This window comes from Clavelina lepadiformis, chromosome 6 (genome assembly GCF_947623445.1).
Source record: "Clavelina lepadiformis chromosome 6, kaClaLepa1.1, whole genome shotgun sequence".
NCBI lineage: Eukaryota > Metazoa > Chordata > Ascidiacea > Aplousobranchia > Clavelinidae > Clavelina > Clavelina lepadiformis.
This window is the reverse complement of record NC_135245.1, coordinates 4,288,861-4,304,020: the sequence shown is the minus strand read 5'-3', so window position 1 is coordinate 4,304,020 and position 15,160 is coordinate 4,288,861. Positions and strand designations below refer to the sequence as shown.

At 37.3% G+C, this 15,160-nt stretch overlaps 1 protein-coding gene across 1 annotated transcript; it reads left to right on the top strand.

The window, feature by feature from the left end:
* LOC143462929 (bifunctional glutamate/proline--tRNA ligase-like) lies at positions 1 to 13,658 on the top strand. Its single transcript, XM_076961244.1, has 32 exons — positions 1 to 144; positions 337 to 439; positions 966 to 1,240; positions 1,369 to 1,490; positions 1,603 to 1,773; positions 1,995 to 2,069; positions 2,201 to 2,393; positions 2,522 to 2,693; positions 2,936 to 3,091; positions 3,535 to 3,612; positions 3,839 to 3,983; positions 4,530 to 4,640; positions 4,854 to 5,006; positions 5,670 to 5,861; positions 6,037 to 6,149; positions 8,251 to 8,420; positions 8,642 to 8,754; positions 8,857 to 8,988; positions 9,128 to 9,256; positions 9,398 to 9,591; positions 9,913 to 10,057; positions 10,211 to 10,327; positions 10,485 to 10,637; positions 10,805 to 10,906; positions 10,987 to 11,142; positions 11,315 to 11,386; positions 11,586 to 11,711; positions 12,020 to 12,193; positions 12,305 to 12,460; positions 12,581 to 12,664; positions 12,822 to 12,886; positions 13,091 to 13,658. The coding sequence occupies exons 1-32, from the start codon at positions 108 to 110 to the stop codon at positions 13,242 to 13,244; spliced, it is 4,338 nt and encodes a 1,445-aa protein (XP_076817359.1). The 5' UTR covers positions 1 to 107; the 3' UTR covers positions 13,245 to 13,658.
* The last annotated feature ends 1,502 nt before the right edge of the window (positions 13,659 to 15,160 follow it).

The following is a 15,160-nucleotide window of genomic DNA, read 5'->3' as shown; positions in this document are numbered from 1 at the left end:
ACTTTGATTGACAAATTTTGTCAAGTTCTGCTACTACAGGTACCGTCATAGGTGTATGTGCAACAGTATTAGTTTAATACTTGCTTCTCAGAAATTAAGATTTGATAATGGTATCAATCAATATAGGTGAAGATAATCCATTATGTAAGTATATGTATAATGTATTACATGTGTTTACTCAATGTTTGTGAAATGAGATGCAAAATTGAGTGTGTTTTAAAATTTGGATTATATATTTCATTATACAAAATTATTTGAAAAGCTTCAAATTAATTTCAATGAGTTGAAGTTAGTTTGAGATCAAAATTTATACTTTTCACGATTGTTTTGTGATAGGTCTTTTGTTGATTTTGGAATATAACAAACAATCCAACAACAACAAATCAATCATTGACATCAAGCTAACTAAGGGCAAGGAAACCTCAGTGCAATTGGAAAAGTATGTAATAGAAACTGAAGATACTTGTTTGTTGTTTTGTAGTGATTTTTCTCCCCTTTTTACTGACACTGACTAAGCTTATTGTTTGCTTATGGCTGTTTTAGGTACATTTAACGTGTTGGTACCGTGTTTCTCTGAAAATAAGACAGGGCTTATATTATTTTGCTTAAAAATATGACACTAGGACTTATTTTAAGGTATATATATCTTTTATTTTCATTTATTAAAAACAAAGCTGAGAATTATGTTTGTCAAAAAAATTCTCGAAATCAGGCTAGGTCTTATTTTTGGAGAAACACGGTAATTATAACATGTAATTAGGTACGTAAAAATACACAATATATACCTGAAATGAAAGTATCTAGAGTTGTGTTAGATAAATTTAGCATAAGCAAAATCTTGCATAATAGCATGAATTATGAAATAAAATTTAATAAATTTATGAAAAGAATTTGAGTCATGTGTAAAGAACTGGACTGATTTCAAGATTATATCATTGATTATATTTATCAATTAATCTTTTCAGTGTCAAACTTCGCGGCGATATTCAAGTGGCACGTTTCATTGCTCGGTTGATCACAAATCAAAATGGTGGAAGAAATCTCACTGGTGACTCTCCAATCATTAAGACGGAGGTGGATCACTGGATTAGTTTTGCCACTTCTAGTGAGCTTCAGAGGCAGAATGGTGATGAGTTCACCTTGTCACTGAAAGCACTTGACTCTGTTCTTGCTCTTCGCACATTTCTTGTGGGAAACTCAATCACCCTGGCAGATGTTGTTGTATGGGCAACTTTGAGAGGTAAAATTCAATTGGTCCCACCTTGTCAAAAGTATTATTGATTTTCTGATCATCATTGCTGTTAACACCATTAAATGGTTCCCCAGTGGATGGTTTTTAAGGATTCTGTTGTTGATTATGCTGTGTAGGTTGCAACAGATGGTTGAACTCGTTAAATAGTGGGAACAAGGACCACGGTCATGTGAAGCGGTGGTATAACTTTCTCACTTGTCAACCCGAATTTCAGTCTATTGAAAAAAACTTGTCTAAGGTTAGTCGGAGGGTACCTCAATTGAAATATAACCATAAAATTTGTTACCAATTCACCCGAAATGAGACCACAAAAGCATATAATAACATTAACCTTAGTGACATTATACCAGAAACAAAGCAAAGACACCAACAACAGCAGCAATAAGATGAAAGATGAAGGAAAATTTGTTGAACTTCCTGGAGCAGAAGAAGGGAAAGTTGTTACTCGTTTTCCACCGGAAGCAAGTGGTTATCTTCATGTTGGCCATGCCAAAGCAGCTCTCTTAAATCAGTTTTATCAGGTAACTCCTGCTAGAATTTTTTAAGGTTTCAATCAAAGTGTAAGTTTTTTGTTGTTTCCTTAGTTCTTATTCTAATAGTTTGCACAATGATGGTAATGTCGTGTATGTACATTGTATAACCATATTTATAACCATAATGTTTAGGTTCACATGTGAGACTGTTTTATTGCTAATATTGACCTCTCAATATCTGAAATCTGATTTGCTCAATTTTGTTTCAGGTCACTTTTAAAGGAAAATTAATCATGCGGTTTGATGACACTAATCCGGCTAAAGAAAATGAGCATTTTGAAAAGGTTTTTATGGGCTGTTAATTTATTTTTAAACTCTTTAATGTTTATCATTGATTGGCCAGAGTAGCCAGCTCATAATAATCAAACATTTTCTAATCTCGACACTAATCAATTGGATGCTTGCGTCATTTCAGGTTATCTTGGAAGATGTTGAGATGCTTGGATTGAAGTATGACATCTTCTCATGCACATCCGATCATTTTCAACGCATCATGGACCAATGTGAAAATCTTATTCGTGCCGGAAATGCTTTTGCTGATGACACTAATCCCGAACTAATGAAACAACAACGTGAAACACGGGAACCGTCAAAGAACAGAGATAATTGTAAATTGTTTAAATAATCAAGGCTGGCAAAGGCATAAAATGATTATATATGATAACAATGGTGAAGGTCAAGGCTAGAGATCATTAAGATGATCAGGATTTAATTTTCCTTTTGCAACTGTGTGCAGCCATTGAAAAGAATTTGAAAATGTGGGAAGAAATGAAAAATGAAACAGAGTATGGTAAAAAATGTTGTATTCGAGCAAAGATTGACTATCAATCTGATAACGGGTGCTTGCGAGATCCTGTCATGTACAGATGGAAGCTGGAATCTCATCCCAAAACCGGTCGAAATTTTAAGTAGGTGAAATGCTGTGTGTTATGACTTATCAGTTAGTGCGTGACAAAGTAACATATTTTATATATTAGGTTTGCATTACTATGCATTTGTTTGGCAAATTGTGCTATTTTGTATACTAATAACAAAAATTTTGGAGTTTGAAATCGATGGTGAATGTCATACGACATGAATTTAAAGTATTCGAAGTTAAAGTCTGTATAATACAATATTTATAATATAAATAATTGACTATAATTCACAGGGTTTTTCCTACATATGACTTTGCATGTCCTATAGTGGACAGCGTGGAGGGTGTAACTCATGCTTTGAGAACTAGTGAATACCATGATCGCGATGCGCAATATTACTGGTTCATTGAAAAAATGGGAATCCGAAAGCCTTACATCTGGGAATACAGGTAGATAATGTTTAAATCACTACGATTAGTATTTAGATTGAATACTATAACCATATGTGGACTAAATGTTCTAACATAATGTGATATTCCTACATAATGAAAACCAGGAATTTATGCCGTCTTGTGGGACCTTTCTAACGGCAGCTGTGTCATATACTGTACATAGATAGTATCAAAGTATGTCATATGTACAATTGTACATTTGCCATTGTTCAGTTGTAAACACATGTACGTTGCAATATATTGCACAATTGACAAAACGTCCTGACAAACAGTCGTAAACTGCTTTCACTCTTTTGAAAAAATTTGTCACCAACATATGTTAGCAAAGTTGGCATGCAATTTTGGACAAGATTGAGTTTATAGTATATTATTATTAGCCGTTTTATCAAGCAAATATGATTAATTATCTAACAATATAACCTACCATTTCTCTTACCCAGCCGTCTAAACCTGCAGAACACGGTTTTAAGTAAAAGAAAACTCACTTGGTTTGTCAACAATGGTCTTGTGGATGGATGGTAAGCAGTATAATAGCAGACTAGTTAGGTGATTATTTAAACTCTAAGCAATACACAAGTAAGTGTCCAGTAACTAAGAAATAATAACAACCAATAAACATTAGTAAATAAATCATCGTTGAAAATTTCCTCAAAGAAGCAAACACAACATGCGTGTGGTGTGTTCTGTATAAATCATATCAAATTGACCTGGCGTGACTTTGAATTGTTTTTGATGGACGTTAAGGGACGACCCTCGCTTTCCGACAGTTCGTGGTGTCCTGAGACGAGGGATGACTGTCGAAGGTTTGCGAAACTTTATCATAGCTCAAGGATCATCGCGAGCAATCGTCACAATGGAATGGGACAAGATATGGGCTTTTAATAAGAAGGTCAGGAGCCTACTAACGGCTTGGGTTGAAGTAGAGTTTTGATTAACTATTTGCCTGTGGTGATTTGTGTGCCTTGCCCTCCCACGTCGATAAACCTCAACTTTTAGTGCATTTAAGTTACTTGTATTTGAGATCATGTTAAAAGTGGTGCTTTTAATTTCTAGTTTTGTAATTGTTCCAGTTAGTTCGTGCACATTGTACAGTGAATTCATGTGTGTTACACTTTGTGCTCATTGTTTTGTTTTCTTTGTCAGGTTGTAGACACTATAAACACTGTACAGACATTTTGAGATTTTAAAATTGCAGTCTGATACAACTACTTTGGTGTTAATATATCTGCACCATTTTATTGAAATACTTTATTTATTGCATTATTTTTTATATTTTGCTTTATTTTTGTTTAACATTTTGTCGAGATATTTTAAGTCAAAAAGGAAGCATTTCATAAATAAATAAGACATAAATGCTACAGGGCGTGGATTGTGATTGACTGGATAGTAGATTTTTTGCACTTCAGTTAACTGGTTTATTAAATAATCGTTTCAGGTTATTGACCCCATCGCACCCCGTTATACTGCTCTCTCACGTGAGTCAGCGATCCCGGTCCATGTGGTGGACGCAAAGGAAGTGAAAGCAGATGCTGCCAAGCATCCAAAGGTTTGGCAATTTTGAACATTTTCTTGCGTAAGAATTTTTTTATTTCGCTTCACATTGCTAAGTTCATTGCATGTTATCAAAATTTAGCTCACATTAATCGGTTTCAGTTAAGTTGTTAATAACCAGTTAGTTTGATTAATAATTAACCACAGCTAACGTCCATTTGTTCTGAAAATCTGCTCCAAAACAAAACAAAACAACTGTTTTCTTTAGAACCCTGATATCGGTAAGAAGCCTGTTTGGTACGGACCAAATGTGCTGGTTGAACGTGAAGACGTCGAGAGCTTTGTTGTTGGCACAGATGTGACTTTTATCAACTGGGGCAACCTCACAATTACAAAAATCGAGAAAGACGAAAACGGCAAAGTTAGTTTGTTAGTTTTCTCAACATTGCACCTAAAAACTTGTTTGTTTGCTTGTAAAAAAAGTGCGAGTTTAGAATCTCACCATTGCAATATGCAGTTATGCACGCACTTTTTTATCGTGATTCAGAGCTTCTAGTAACTCGACCTATATCTCATAAGATTAGATGCAATTATTGTAGCAATAGTTTTTGAGATTGTTGATTAACTTTTCCATTCCTGAACTTCTTAAACAAAAATGAACTGACAGTGCCGATTTCAGTTTTAAATGAAATCCTGCAATCATACACTTGTAAAGCTTGTTGCATTCAAACCATGTTTTTCAAAAATGACCATTTTAGTTTCTTCTAAATTGCTTTCTTATCAAATGTAGGAGTAAACCGCAAATTACTTATGGTTCCTGATCTTAGCTCAAATGTTGAAATAACACCAAACATGTAGTACAGTTTGTAATCACACGGTTGGGGTGAATAAATCGAATTGGTCAAAACTAAATCATCAAAAACATTATGATCTAAAACATAAAAATTATTGCAAAATATTGATGGTTGCGACACTACCTTGCCTTACCCTTAGCTGGACCCTCGGATGATAAGAATTCGATTTTATGTAGAAAAATCCTGCTCTTTTGAGATGCGAAGTTCTGTTATAATTGCAACTTCCACAGATCACAGCAGTAGAAGCAAAATTGAATCTTGACAACAGAGATTACAAGAAGACCCAGAAAGTGACCTGGCTTGCTGATAGCACCAAAGCTGCCCCCATACCAACATTGTGTGTCTACTTCGACCACATCATAAGCAAACCCATCTTAGGCAAGGATGACGACTTTAAAAACTTTGTCAACAAAAACACCAGGGTATGTTTTGTATTGTACGCTTTTACGTCGAATTTCGTTTTATAATGGTTTGGGATTAGTAATGAATTGTTAGTAATTAATTTTGCCAATAATGCATTTGGATGGAATTACTTATATTCTAGTCTTCTATTTGTTGTGTTTCTTTATATTTAAATTTTATAATCTTCATATCCAGAAAGAGACAGCAATGATTGGTGATCCGTGTCTTGCTGCCCTTGCACCTGGTGACATCATCCAGATACAAAGGAAGGGATTTTACAGATGCGACCAGGCCTATCTTCCTCCGAGGTAATTTAAGTGCATGGAACATAGATTGCAATTTTTCCCTTTTTTTCATAATTCTATGCTCTCCAGCCAAATAACAATGAGAACGTTGCAACATTATGACTGAAAGTATTGTAAGGGTAGGGAATAGTAGTGTAGTACAATACCGCAACAGTGACGTAAAAAACGGCGTTTACGGAAATCCGAAATGAATTGTTCTTTAAATAAAATTTTCTGCCTATGAATCTCGTTGCTGCATTGCTGCACAAGAGCAAATTCATGGAGTAATTGCTGTGGCGTGGCGTGAGAATCTTTGTTTTCGGACAAAGGAAATCTTTGCGCGACTTAAACTCGGCAATGATGCTTCATCACTTGACACTCTCGATCACTGTACGTGTGCAATTTCCGAAGGATGTATTCTAAGCTAGGAGCAAAGTGTTGGGTGTTACGCGACCAGTGCATGGAACGAATAACAGAGCCAAGGTGGTCTTGTTGTTTTTGTTGTCTGTTCAAGACTACTCAATTCGTTGCAGTGTGACATTATCATCAATTTGTTACAAGGGTACTCCCGCTACTACAGAAGGCAACGAGTTTGTTTTCTTTTGATGCAGAATGGATATAACTAGGGCTATTTTTTGATTTGTCAAAACAAGTCAAAAATTTGTCAAATTTACAGCGTTAGGTCAAAAATTGTCAAAATTGTTTATAAAGTCAAAATTTTTTACCAAGTCAAAATTCTTTACAAACTGCATTGTCGTGGTGTCATAGAGGTTGCACTGTAGGTGAACTTGTCATTTTACATTGTACACCTTGTAGCCTACTTTATACTGTTGTAAATGGCCCATTTTCTACTTATTATGAATCAGCTCTTGCTTCGGTTTTGCTTTAGATACTTCATGTATCTTTAGTTTAGACAAATGTATTGAACAGTTTTTGTAGTGTCTTAGTTGCAGTATTTTTGGCAGTGATTTGTAATTTGCTCATTTCCCTTTTCAGAAAAGGCTAAGTCTGTTTTCATATTTTTGCTCTTTTTTGCTACAATAAATTTTAACTTTTTGTACAATAATGCTTAATTTAACTACTTGAGTTCTTCATACGTCAAAATTTGTCAAAAAAAAGTTTTTTAATGTCAAAATTTGTCAGATTTCTAGGTCAAAAACTTTCGTTTTTTATGTCAAAAAATAATCGCCCTAGGTATAACAGTGATGAACCTGTGTATTTCATGACAGTTTCCAACTTAGTTATAGCATAAGATATTTAAAGTAATAATAATGTCGTCTGTTTGAAGAATTTACTTGATAACGGCAACTTTCCATAATATTACGACCATCACCGCCGTATGTTGATTTCGTTTCGAAGCACATGTCAGGAAACTTGTATCCATGACCACTTGCGCCATTACAAGTTATCAGACTGTACGCTAGTGAGCTATGTTTTTCGTTACATGGCGCTAGCGGCAGTGGCCTTAGTCTAAATTTAATATTATTTTACGGTTTACTGAAATACTATTAAAGAAAAATTTAATATTGCGCAATACGAGTTAAATTATACGCCGAGAATATTTTTCAAACAATAAACGCGTAACTTCATGTAATTTCACCGAAGACAGTTTTTATTTAACAGTGTGCTACGTCATGCGTGACCACACAGAAACGTGTCGGTGTTTGACGTCATAAAGTGAAGCATGCGAAACTTTCTCTCGCTAACTTCACTGAAAAAATCAACCGGTGGTGTTACTGTTCTGTCAACAGCTGTTACAAAACAGCAATCCGATATTTCTTTCCAACACACCGTGTGTGTACAGCAGAGAGACTCATACAGAGAGTATTCAATTTCTAGGTGTTGCATCAGTTTTTTGGTTCTATATATAATTACTACGTCATATTGTAAAATGTAAAATTTCAACTTATAGGAAAGGGATTAGGTTATACATAAGACTGCTTCGTATTTGTCAAGTTATACATGTTTGCTCGGTGTAGAGTTCGCTTCAGTATTTTCAAAAGGACCTTTAAGATTCAAAATTTTCTGCTATGCACGTTTAATTAGTATAGGCTGCTATGCATTTGCTTGTTTTATCTTAAGTTTGTTAACGTACTTACCATTAATTAATGTACTTCGAACTCAGCATTCACACTAGCAAAGCAGCTCCTTGCATATTATTCTTTATACCTGACGGACATACAAAGGAATTACCAAAATCCGGTGCAAAAGCTGACAAGAACTCTAAAACCCCCGCAAAGGGAAAAGGTGGAAGCAGCAGCGGCCAATCTGGCAACAAAAAGAAGCAAAAGCAAGGTGCAAGCTAGGTTACCTATACTGTAAGTTGTTAGTCTTAAGTTTTGGGGTACGGGTTTAAGGGACGTCGTTCAACGTTTGGTTGTCTGTGATCTTAAAAGCATAGCAGCCCCTGGACTTTTTCATTCAGTTAAACTCGATTATATTTTACGAACACAATAGAACCAACACGTTCCCTGTCTTTCAAGTATTCAACTAACCAGTCATAACCTTGCTTGCAGCGAGCGAAGCAGCAAACGCAAATGTGGACTCCGAGGAAGCAAAGCAAATCTACGCTAAAGTTACAGAACAAGGAAGTAAAGTCAGAGAACTAAAGGCTGCGAAAGCTCCGAAGGTTTAATGTCTTAAAATCGGGAATCTTTCTGAATGATACCATCTTTATTTCTTAAGTTTGAGTTTGATTTTGTCAAAGCACTTTGTGCGTTCTTTTAAACAGGAGGAGGTCGACGCTGCCGTGAAGGGACTGTTGCAGTTAAAAGCTGATTACAAGAAAGCGAGCGGAAAGGATTACAAATCCCCATCTGCTGGTGCAAGTGCGTCAAAAAACAGCAACAACAATAAGAAAGGGGTTTGTGACATTTTTTCTCCAGTTTTGCTACTTTTTTGCCGTTATAAAAAACATTTTTCCGCTAGCTGAACTTTCGGTACAAAATGGTACAATCGCGCAGTCTGTTACGTGAAATCAACTGTTTGTTGTGATTTGTTAGGACGACAAACCAATGAGTGACAGCGCTCAGCCAAAAGACCTTTATGAAAAGGTCACGGCGCAGGGTGACACCGTCCGAAAACTGAAGTCGGAAAAAGCTTCCAAAGAAGAAGTCGACGCAGCCGTTAAAGTATGGAAGACAGCGAGAATACAGAATTATGTTTCAAATAACAAAATCTGTTGTTTTCTGTAGCTCGCGAATTTTTTCATTCACGCCGCCTTTTCCGGTACGAATATCAGTAAAATGTAACATTTGATTTGTATTTTACAGGTTTTGCTGAGCCTGAAAGCAGAATACAAACAAGCAACCGGTACTGATTATAAACCACCTAGTGGCGCTGGTGGCCGCGAAAAAGGTGGTTCAGGAAAGCAGGAAAAGAAGGGAAAGCCCCCGAAGGAGAAAGCTGCCCAAATCTCAGCACAGGCGAAGGGTGACGACGGAAAAGCAGCAAAGAAGCAGACGAGGTAGGAATCTAAGACCCGCAAGATACGGATTTGTCGCTGAAGTGTTAACACCTTTTTCGATGTGTTTCGTTTGAAAAAGATGCTTTTAAATTGAAAACCGTGAGGTTTCAGTCCGATTGTCACAAGGAAGTCGATACTTGCTTGCGTAGTTAACTTTACGTTAATACAGTTCATTTATAGCAATATTCTGTCAGTTATTTTGTCTAACCAGCAATAAAGTTTTTAAACTTGAAGTCGCGTGGTGCGACTCGCATACCCTTGATCGTTAAAGTAAGTCTCTTAGAACAAGCTATTTCATCTTAAAACTGTCATCTCACTTAGGCTGGGCTTGGAAGCTACGAAGAAGGGCGATTTGGCGGAATGGTACAAGCAGGTCATCACCAAAGCCGAAATGATCGAATATTATGACATCAGCGGTTGTTATATTTTGCGCCCGTGGGCTTATGGCATATGGGAACGAATAATGGTACGTTGATGAGGAAATTAATTCATCAAAATGTTATTCATAAAAACTTAAACTGTCGCTGTTATCAACTCGTAGCTTTACTATTATGCTAAGTCGCATTATCTGTCAGCGCCAACTCTTGTTCATTTGAATAAAAATAACATTATTTCGAAGGCTTTCTTTGATGGTGAAATCAAGAAACTTGGCGTGGAGAACGCTTACTTTCCTATGTTTGTCTCGCAATCCGCGCTTGAGCGAGAGAAAGAACACATTGCCGACTTTGCACCAGAGGTTTTTCTTTTATTATTTACGTAATACTGTAGTATCATTAATAAGCCGAAACATACAATTGTCGCCTTTACAAATTTTTATGTCTGTGTAATACCCTTTTTTTCCCAGCATTGCTTGCACTTACAAAACCAAGTACTAAACTTGATGATGTAAACAGGTTGCCTGGGTAACCAAATCTGGTCAAACGGAACTGGCCGAGCCCATCGCGGTCCGTCCTACCAGCGAGACGGTCATGTACCCCGCCTATGCAAAGTGGATTCAGTCGCATAGAGACTTCCCGATAAAGTGCAACCAGTGGTGTAATATTGTGGTGAGTTGGTTATTTTTGAATGACCGAATGATCAAGGAAAGAAAGTCTATTGAAAGAATTTTTTATGAAGTTTAAACTCGTTTTTGAGAATGTTGCTTTGCGTTGGCAAGCTGTAAAAATCCAGACACAGTCTCCAGTCCGGAGATTTATCTACTTCTATCTTACAGCGATGGGAATTTAAGCATCCCCAACCATTCCTAAGAACACGGGAGTTTCTCTGGCAGGAAGGTCACAGCGCGTTTTCCAATAAGCCGGAAGCCGAAGTCGAGGTTCGTTTATAGTCGTTTGTCGTAGATAAAACTTTCTATGATGTAACAATCCAATTATCCAACTATCGAAATTCGTTTAGGTGATGCAGATATTAGAACTGTACGCTCAAGTATATGAGGACTATCTCGCGATTCCTGTGGTTCGCGGCAGAAAAACAGAGAAGGAGAAATTTGCCGGAGGAGATTACACGACTACGGTGGAAGCTTTTATATCAGCGAGCGGTCGCGCGATCCAGGTTTGCCATTTTCATTTTGATATAACTGACAGTGGTTTTTTGCGTTTGTACAAATATTTATGCGTGAATGTGTTTCGTTGTTTGTTGTAATCTTCATATCATGTTAAGCTGCTGATGAGTCTGTTACTGTATATCGCCTTAATTTAATGGCTATTTTTGTTCCTTTCCACAGGGAGCAACTTCTCATCATCTCGGTCAAAATTTCTCCAAGATGTTTGACATCAGCTGCGAAGATCCCAACGCGGTATGTCGATCGTTGATTCTGCGATCAAGCGGTTCCTTAAAAGTTTCCATAGTTTTTTTTTATAATTTCTCCTTCTCTTATTATGCAATGACTGTTCTATTGTTAAAACTCTGAAGCATCGATTGGAGTTTTCCTATTTCTTTTATATCTGTGGCGTAACAAAAATATTCGAGTGCTTGACTTAAAATATCAATGACAGCCTGGTGAGAAGTTGTACGCCTTCCAAAACTCGTGGGGACTCACTACCAGGACCATCGGAGTCCTTATCATGGTCCATGGCGACGACAATGGTCTTGTTTTGCCTCCCCGCATTGCCAATGTTCAGGTGAGTCTGAAGATTTTTGGAATTAGTTCGAAGATTTTCTCATCCAGTACCCGCTGTTCAAGTGGAGAGATGTTCAGTTGTGTGATTTTTTGAATTAGTTTGCTCTTCACACAAGTGTTCATTATGATTGCACGATTTTGTGTTCTGGTGGTTGCAGTAGACCGATTGTTGAAAAGTTTATGATCACTATTTAGACTTCACCACGTCGCATTGACTGCTCTATACTAAAAACTAAAACCCAACAACTAAGACAAGAACGCTTTCTGTCCGCCAGTTATTTCAATTCAACAATGAATTTGCTTTCACAGGTCATTGTGGTGCCCTGTGGAATCACGGCATCGACCACTGACGCAGACAAGAAGGCCATTCTTGATAAATGCAACGATTATGTGACACGTTTAAATGCTGTCGGCGTCCGTGCAAGGGCAGATCTTCGCGAAAATTACTCTCCCGGATGGAAGTTCAACCACTGGGAGTTAAAGGTGATTATAACTTCAACGTAAGTCCGTTGTTAACGTTACAATATTCGTTGACGCAAATGGGACGCACGCAGATTAGAGTAAAATTTAAAATTCTGCCGCGTTTGAGTGCAGGGTGTGCCGGTAAGGATCGAAGTTGGACCTCGGGATATGAAGCAGAAGCAGTGCGTTGCTGTACTTCGTTACAATGGCGAGAAGAAGACGGTTGGAGAAAGTGACGTAACCAAGTCCATAGCTGAAATCTTGGAAAGAATTCAATCGGACATGAAGGTTCACAACCATATCCTATTTTTCACTACAAAATACTATCTTTGAATAAACTGCTGTGTTATACTTCACAAAATGAAGGTAAACGAACGATATCCGCTCAATCTTACTATTGCGTTGCAGGCAAAAGCCGTAAAAGATTTGGAAGAAAACATGGTGGTGGTTGATAATTGGGAAGATTTCCTTAAATATCTTGATCAGGGCAAGGTGGGGGCACAGCTCAGTTCTTATCGCATTTCACGATGTGCTTATGCATAGATAATTACATATGTTGTTCTTTATTATACCGCTTTATCATAGTAGTACAACAACACTCAATATTTATCTCTTGGTCTTGTCATGGTTTAAATATTTCCCTGATTAGATAATTCAAGCTCCATTCTGCATGGAGACCGAGTGGGAGGACTGGATAAAGAAGAACAGCGCAAGGTAATCTTTTGCTCAGGATTCGTGAAACTAATCCGTAAATTGCTGTAAAATGAAAGAATTCGCAATTGCCGAAACGTCCGGGATATCTGGACAATTTCAGATTCCTCGGTTCGCCCATGAGATTTTCTAAGTTATTTCCCGCTTCCAATATCTCTAAAACCTCTTTACAACCTCAATACTTCATTGCATCACCTGTTGATTTAGGGATCAAGACCTTGAGCCTGGGGCGCCGTCGATGGGGGCAAAGAGCTTGTGCATCCCCTTCAAACCCCTAAAAGAACTGCAGGAGGGGCAGACGTGTGTTAGCGGGTGTGGTAAGCCTGCTAAGGGTTATTGTTTGTTTGGGAGGAGCTATTAGGTTTCGCCAAAACACTGGTTACCATTTCATGGCGTGTGCTCTTCTTCTTTGGCGAACTTGATTGTACCATAGGCCTTTTTGTGCTTTTTGGTAGAAGGATTTTGACGAATGTTTTTGATCGCCTTTTCAGCTAATCCTTCAATAATTTTTATAACATAGCTAAATTGCCATTTGCTTATTAATTATTCTTTTTCATCAAGTTCGGTTCTTGGGCTATTATTAGACGAAATAGACAAACGTTTGCTGCCCTTTCTAAAACTTTCATACCTCGTGCTTGCTTTCATTTAGAGGTGAATTTGCTTAATATTTTATTCAAATTATTATATCAAAGCTGTAATGCATTTGCACTTTAATGTCAATTATCAGGCCCCTTTGTTTCTGCTTCGTAGGAAATAAAATAGGTGCAAGCAACGATCTCCGATTTTATACAGATTTGCTGAACGCACAAGCAACATCATCTCACAACGGTCGTTGTATATTTTAAAAATAATGAAAATCTAAGAACATCAACCAAATAACAGCAGAAGGTTAACCAGAAAGTGTAGAATGGTGGGAAACATTTCTGCATGTTCAGCTTGTTTAGGTTTGACTTTGGCGACCGCTAAGAAATTTTATGATACCGCGACTTTTAAAGACTATCTGCTAATTTTCTGCTGTAGCTGCACAAGTATAAACTTTGAGAGACTTTTGGAGGAATTAAAGAGATCGTTTCGTTCCCCGAAAAGACCATTAAAAATACTCTGCCCTTGTTATGTGAGAGCTTGGAGAGCCGGTCATTGGCAAATGCTGGGATGAGAGAATTCTTTACAAGATAATTAAAAGCCAGAGCAGCCAAGAGGTGCATGAGAACGAAGAGGAATATGTAAACCCGGAAGCAGATCGTGTCGACAACACGCGCCAGACGTCGCCAGTCCGCCTCGCTTCTTGGTCTTCTGTCGTTCTTCCCGGTTGTAATGAAAGCTTTTAACAGATCTTCTAGAACTCGGATCTTATAGAAATGCAGGAAGATTCTTTGTTGTCCATAACCACCAAATTTTAAATAGCTTATTAAATAATTTACGTGAACATGAACAGTGAGATACTCAACAACTATCTTCTCTAAATAAACTTGAAAAAAAATCAGTGTAACCAGCTATTCACAAAGCACACTAAAAGCCAACACATTATTTATCATCTGTCAGGTTGCATTCCTAAACTAAGGTCTTGGCTGTCGTCATTTGAGTCCGCTTCCGCTTGCATAAAGTAAATGTGAAGTACCATCACCGTCATAGCAAGGTTTACAACGAGCAAACCCATGCACATTATGTAGTAAATGCACGAAAACGCAATCGTTGTTCCGGGAAGTGTGTCACCCGCAGCTATGAGAAACACCTGTCACCCAAAAAAGCAATTTCTTATGCTTTTTTGGTAGTAAGAAACCACAAACAGCTGTGGTTCGGGTTCTTACTACATGACGCAAACGATTTAAGTTGCTTGTTAGACAAATAATTAATTTTGCAAATTCCATTTTGTTACACTGATGTTTTGTCATTCTTTAAATCCAGTTAATAACAATTTTGATCAAGATAACCGTGTCCAGCGGCAAAGATGCATTAAAAGTTTAAAAATTAGCGTTTAAATAAATACAGTCTGGTAAAGATTCCATCACGCAAACCCCTTGCAAGTTCAGTTTTTCGACATCTTAAGAACTATACGTAACTTATCACAACAATATTGTAGCTGTAAGGCCCTAGAGTTATAATTACAATTCCCACAGGCTAAATGAGAATCAGCCATTTGTTTAAGGGCCTGTAGTACCATTTTGAGCAGTTTGAAACGGCGACACTCCGATTGTGAGAAAGATCCTACGCTCAACGTCACGATAAAAAAAGTAAGAGTGGTTCTGACTCTGTGCGCATATGACGTTAATTTGTTAT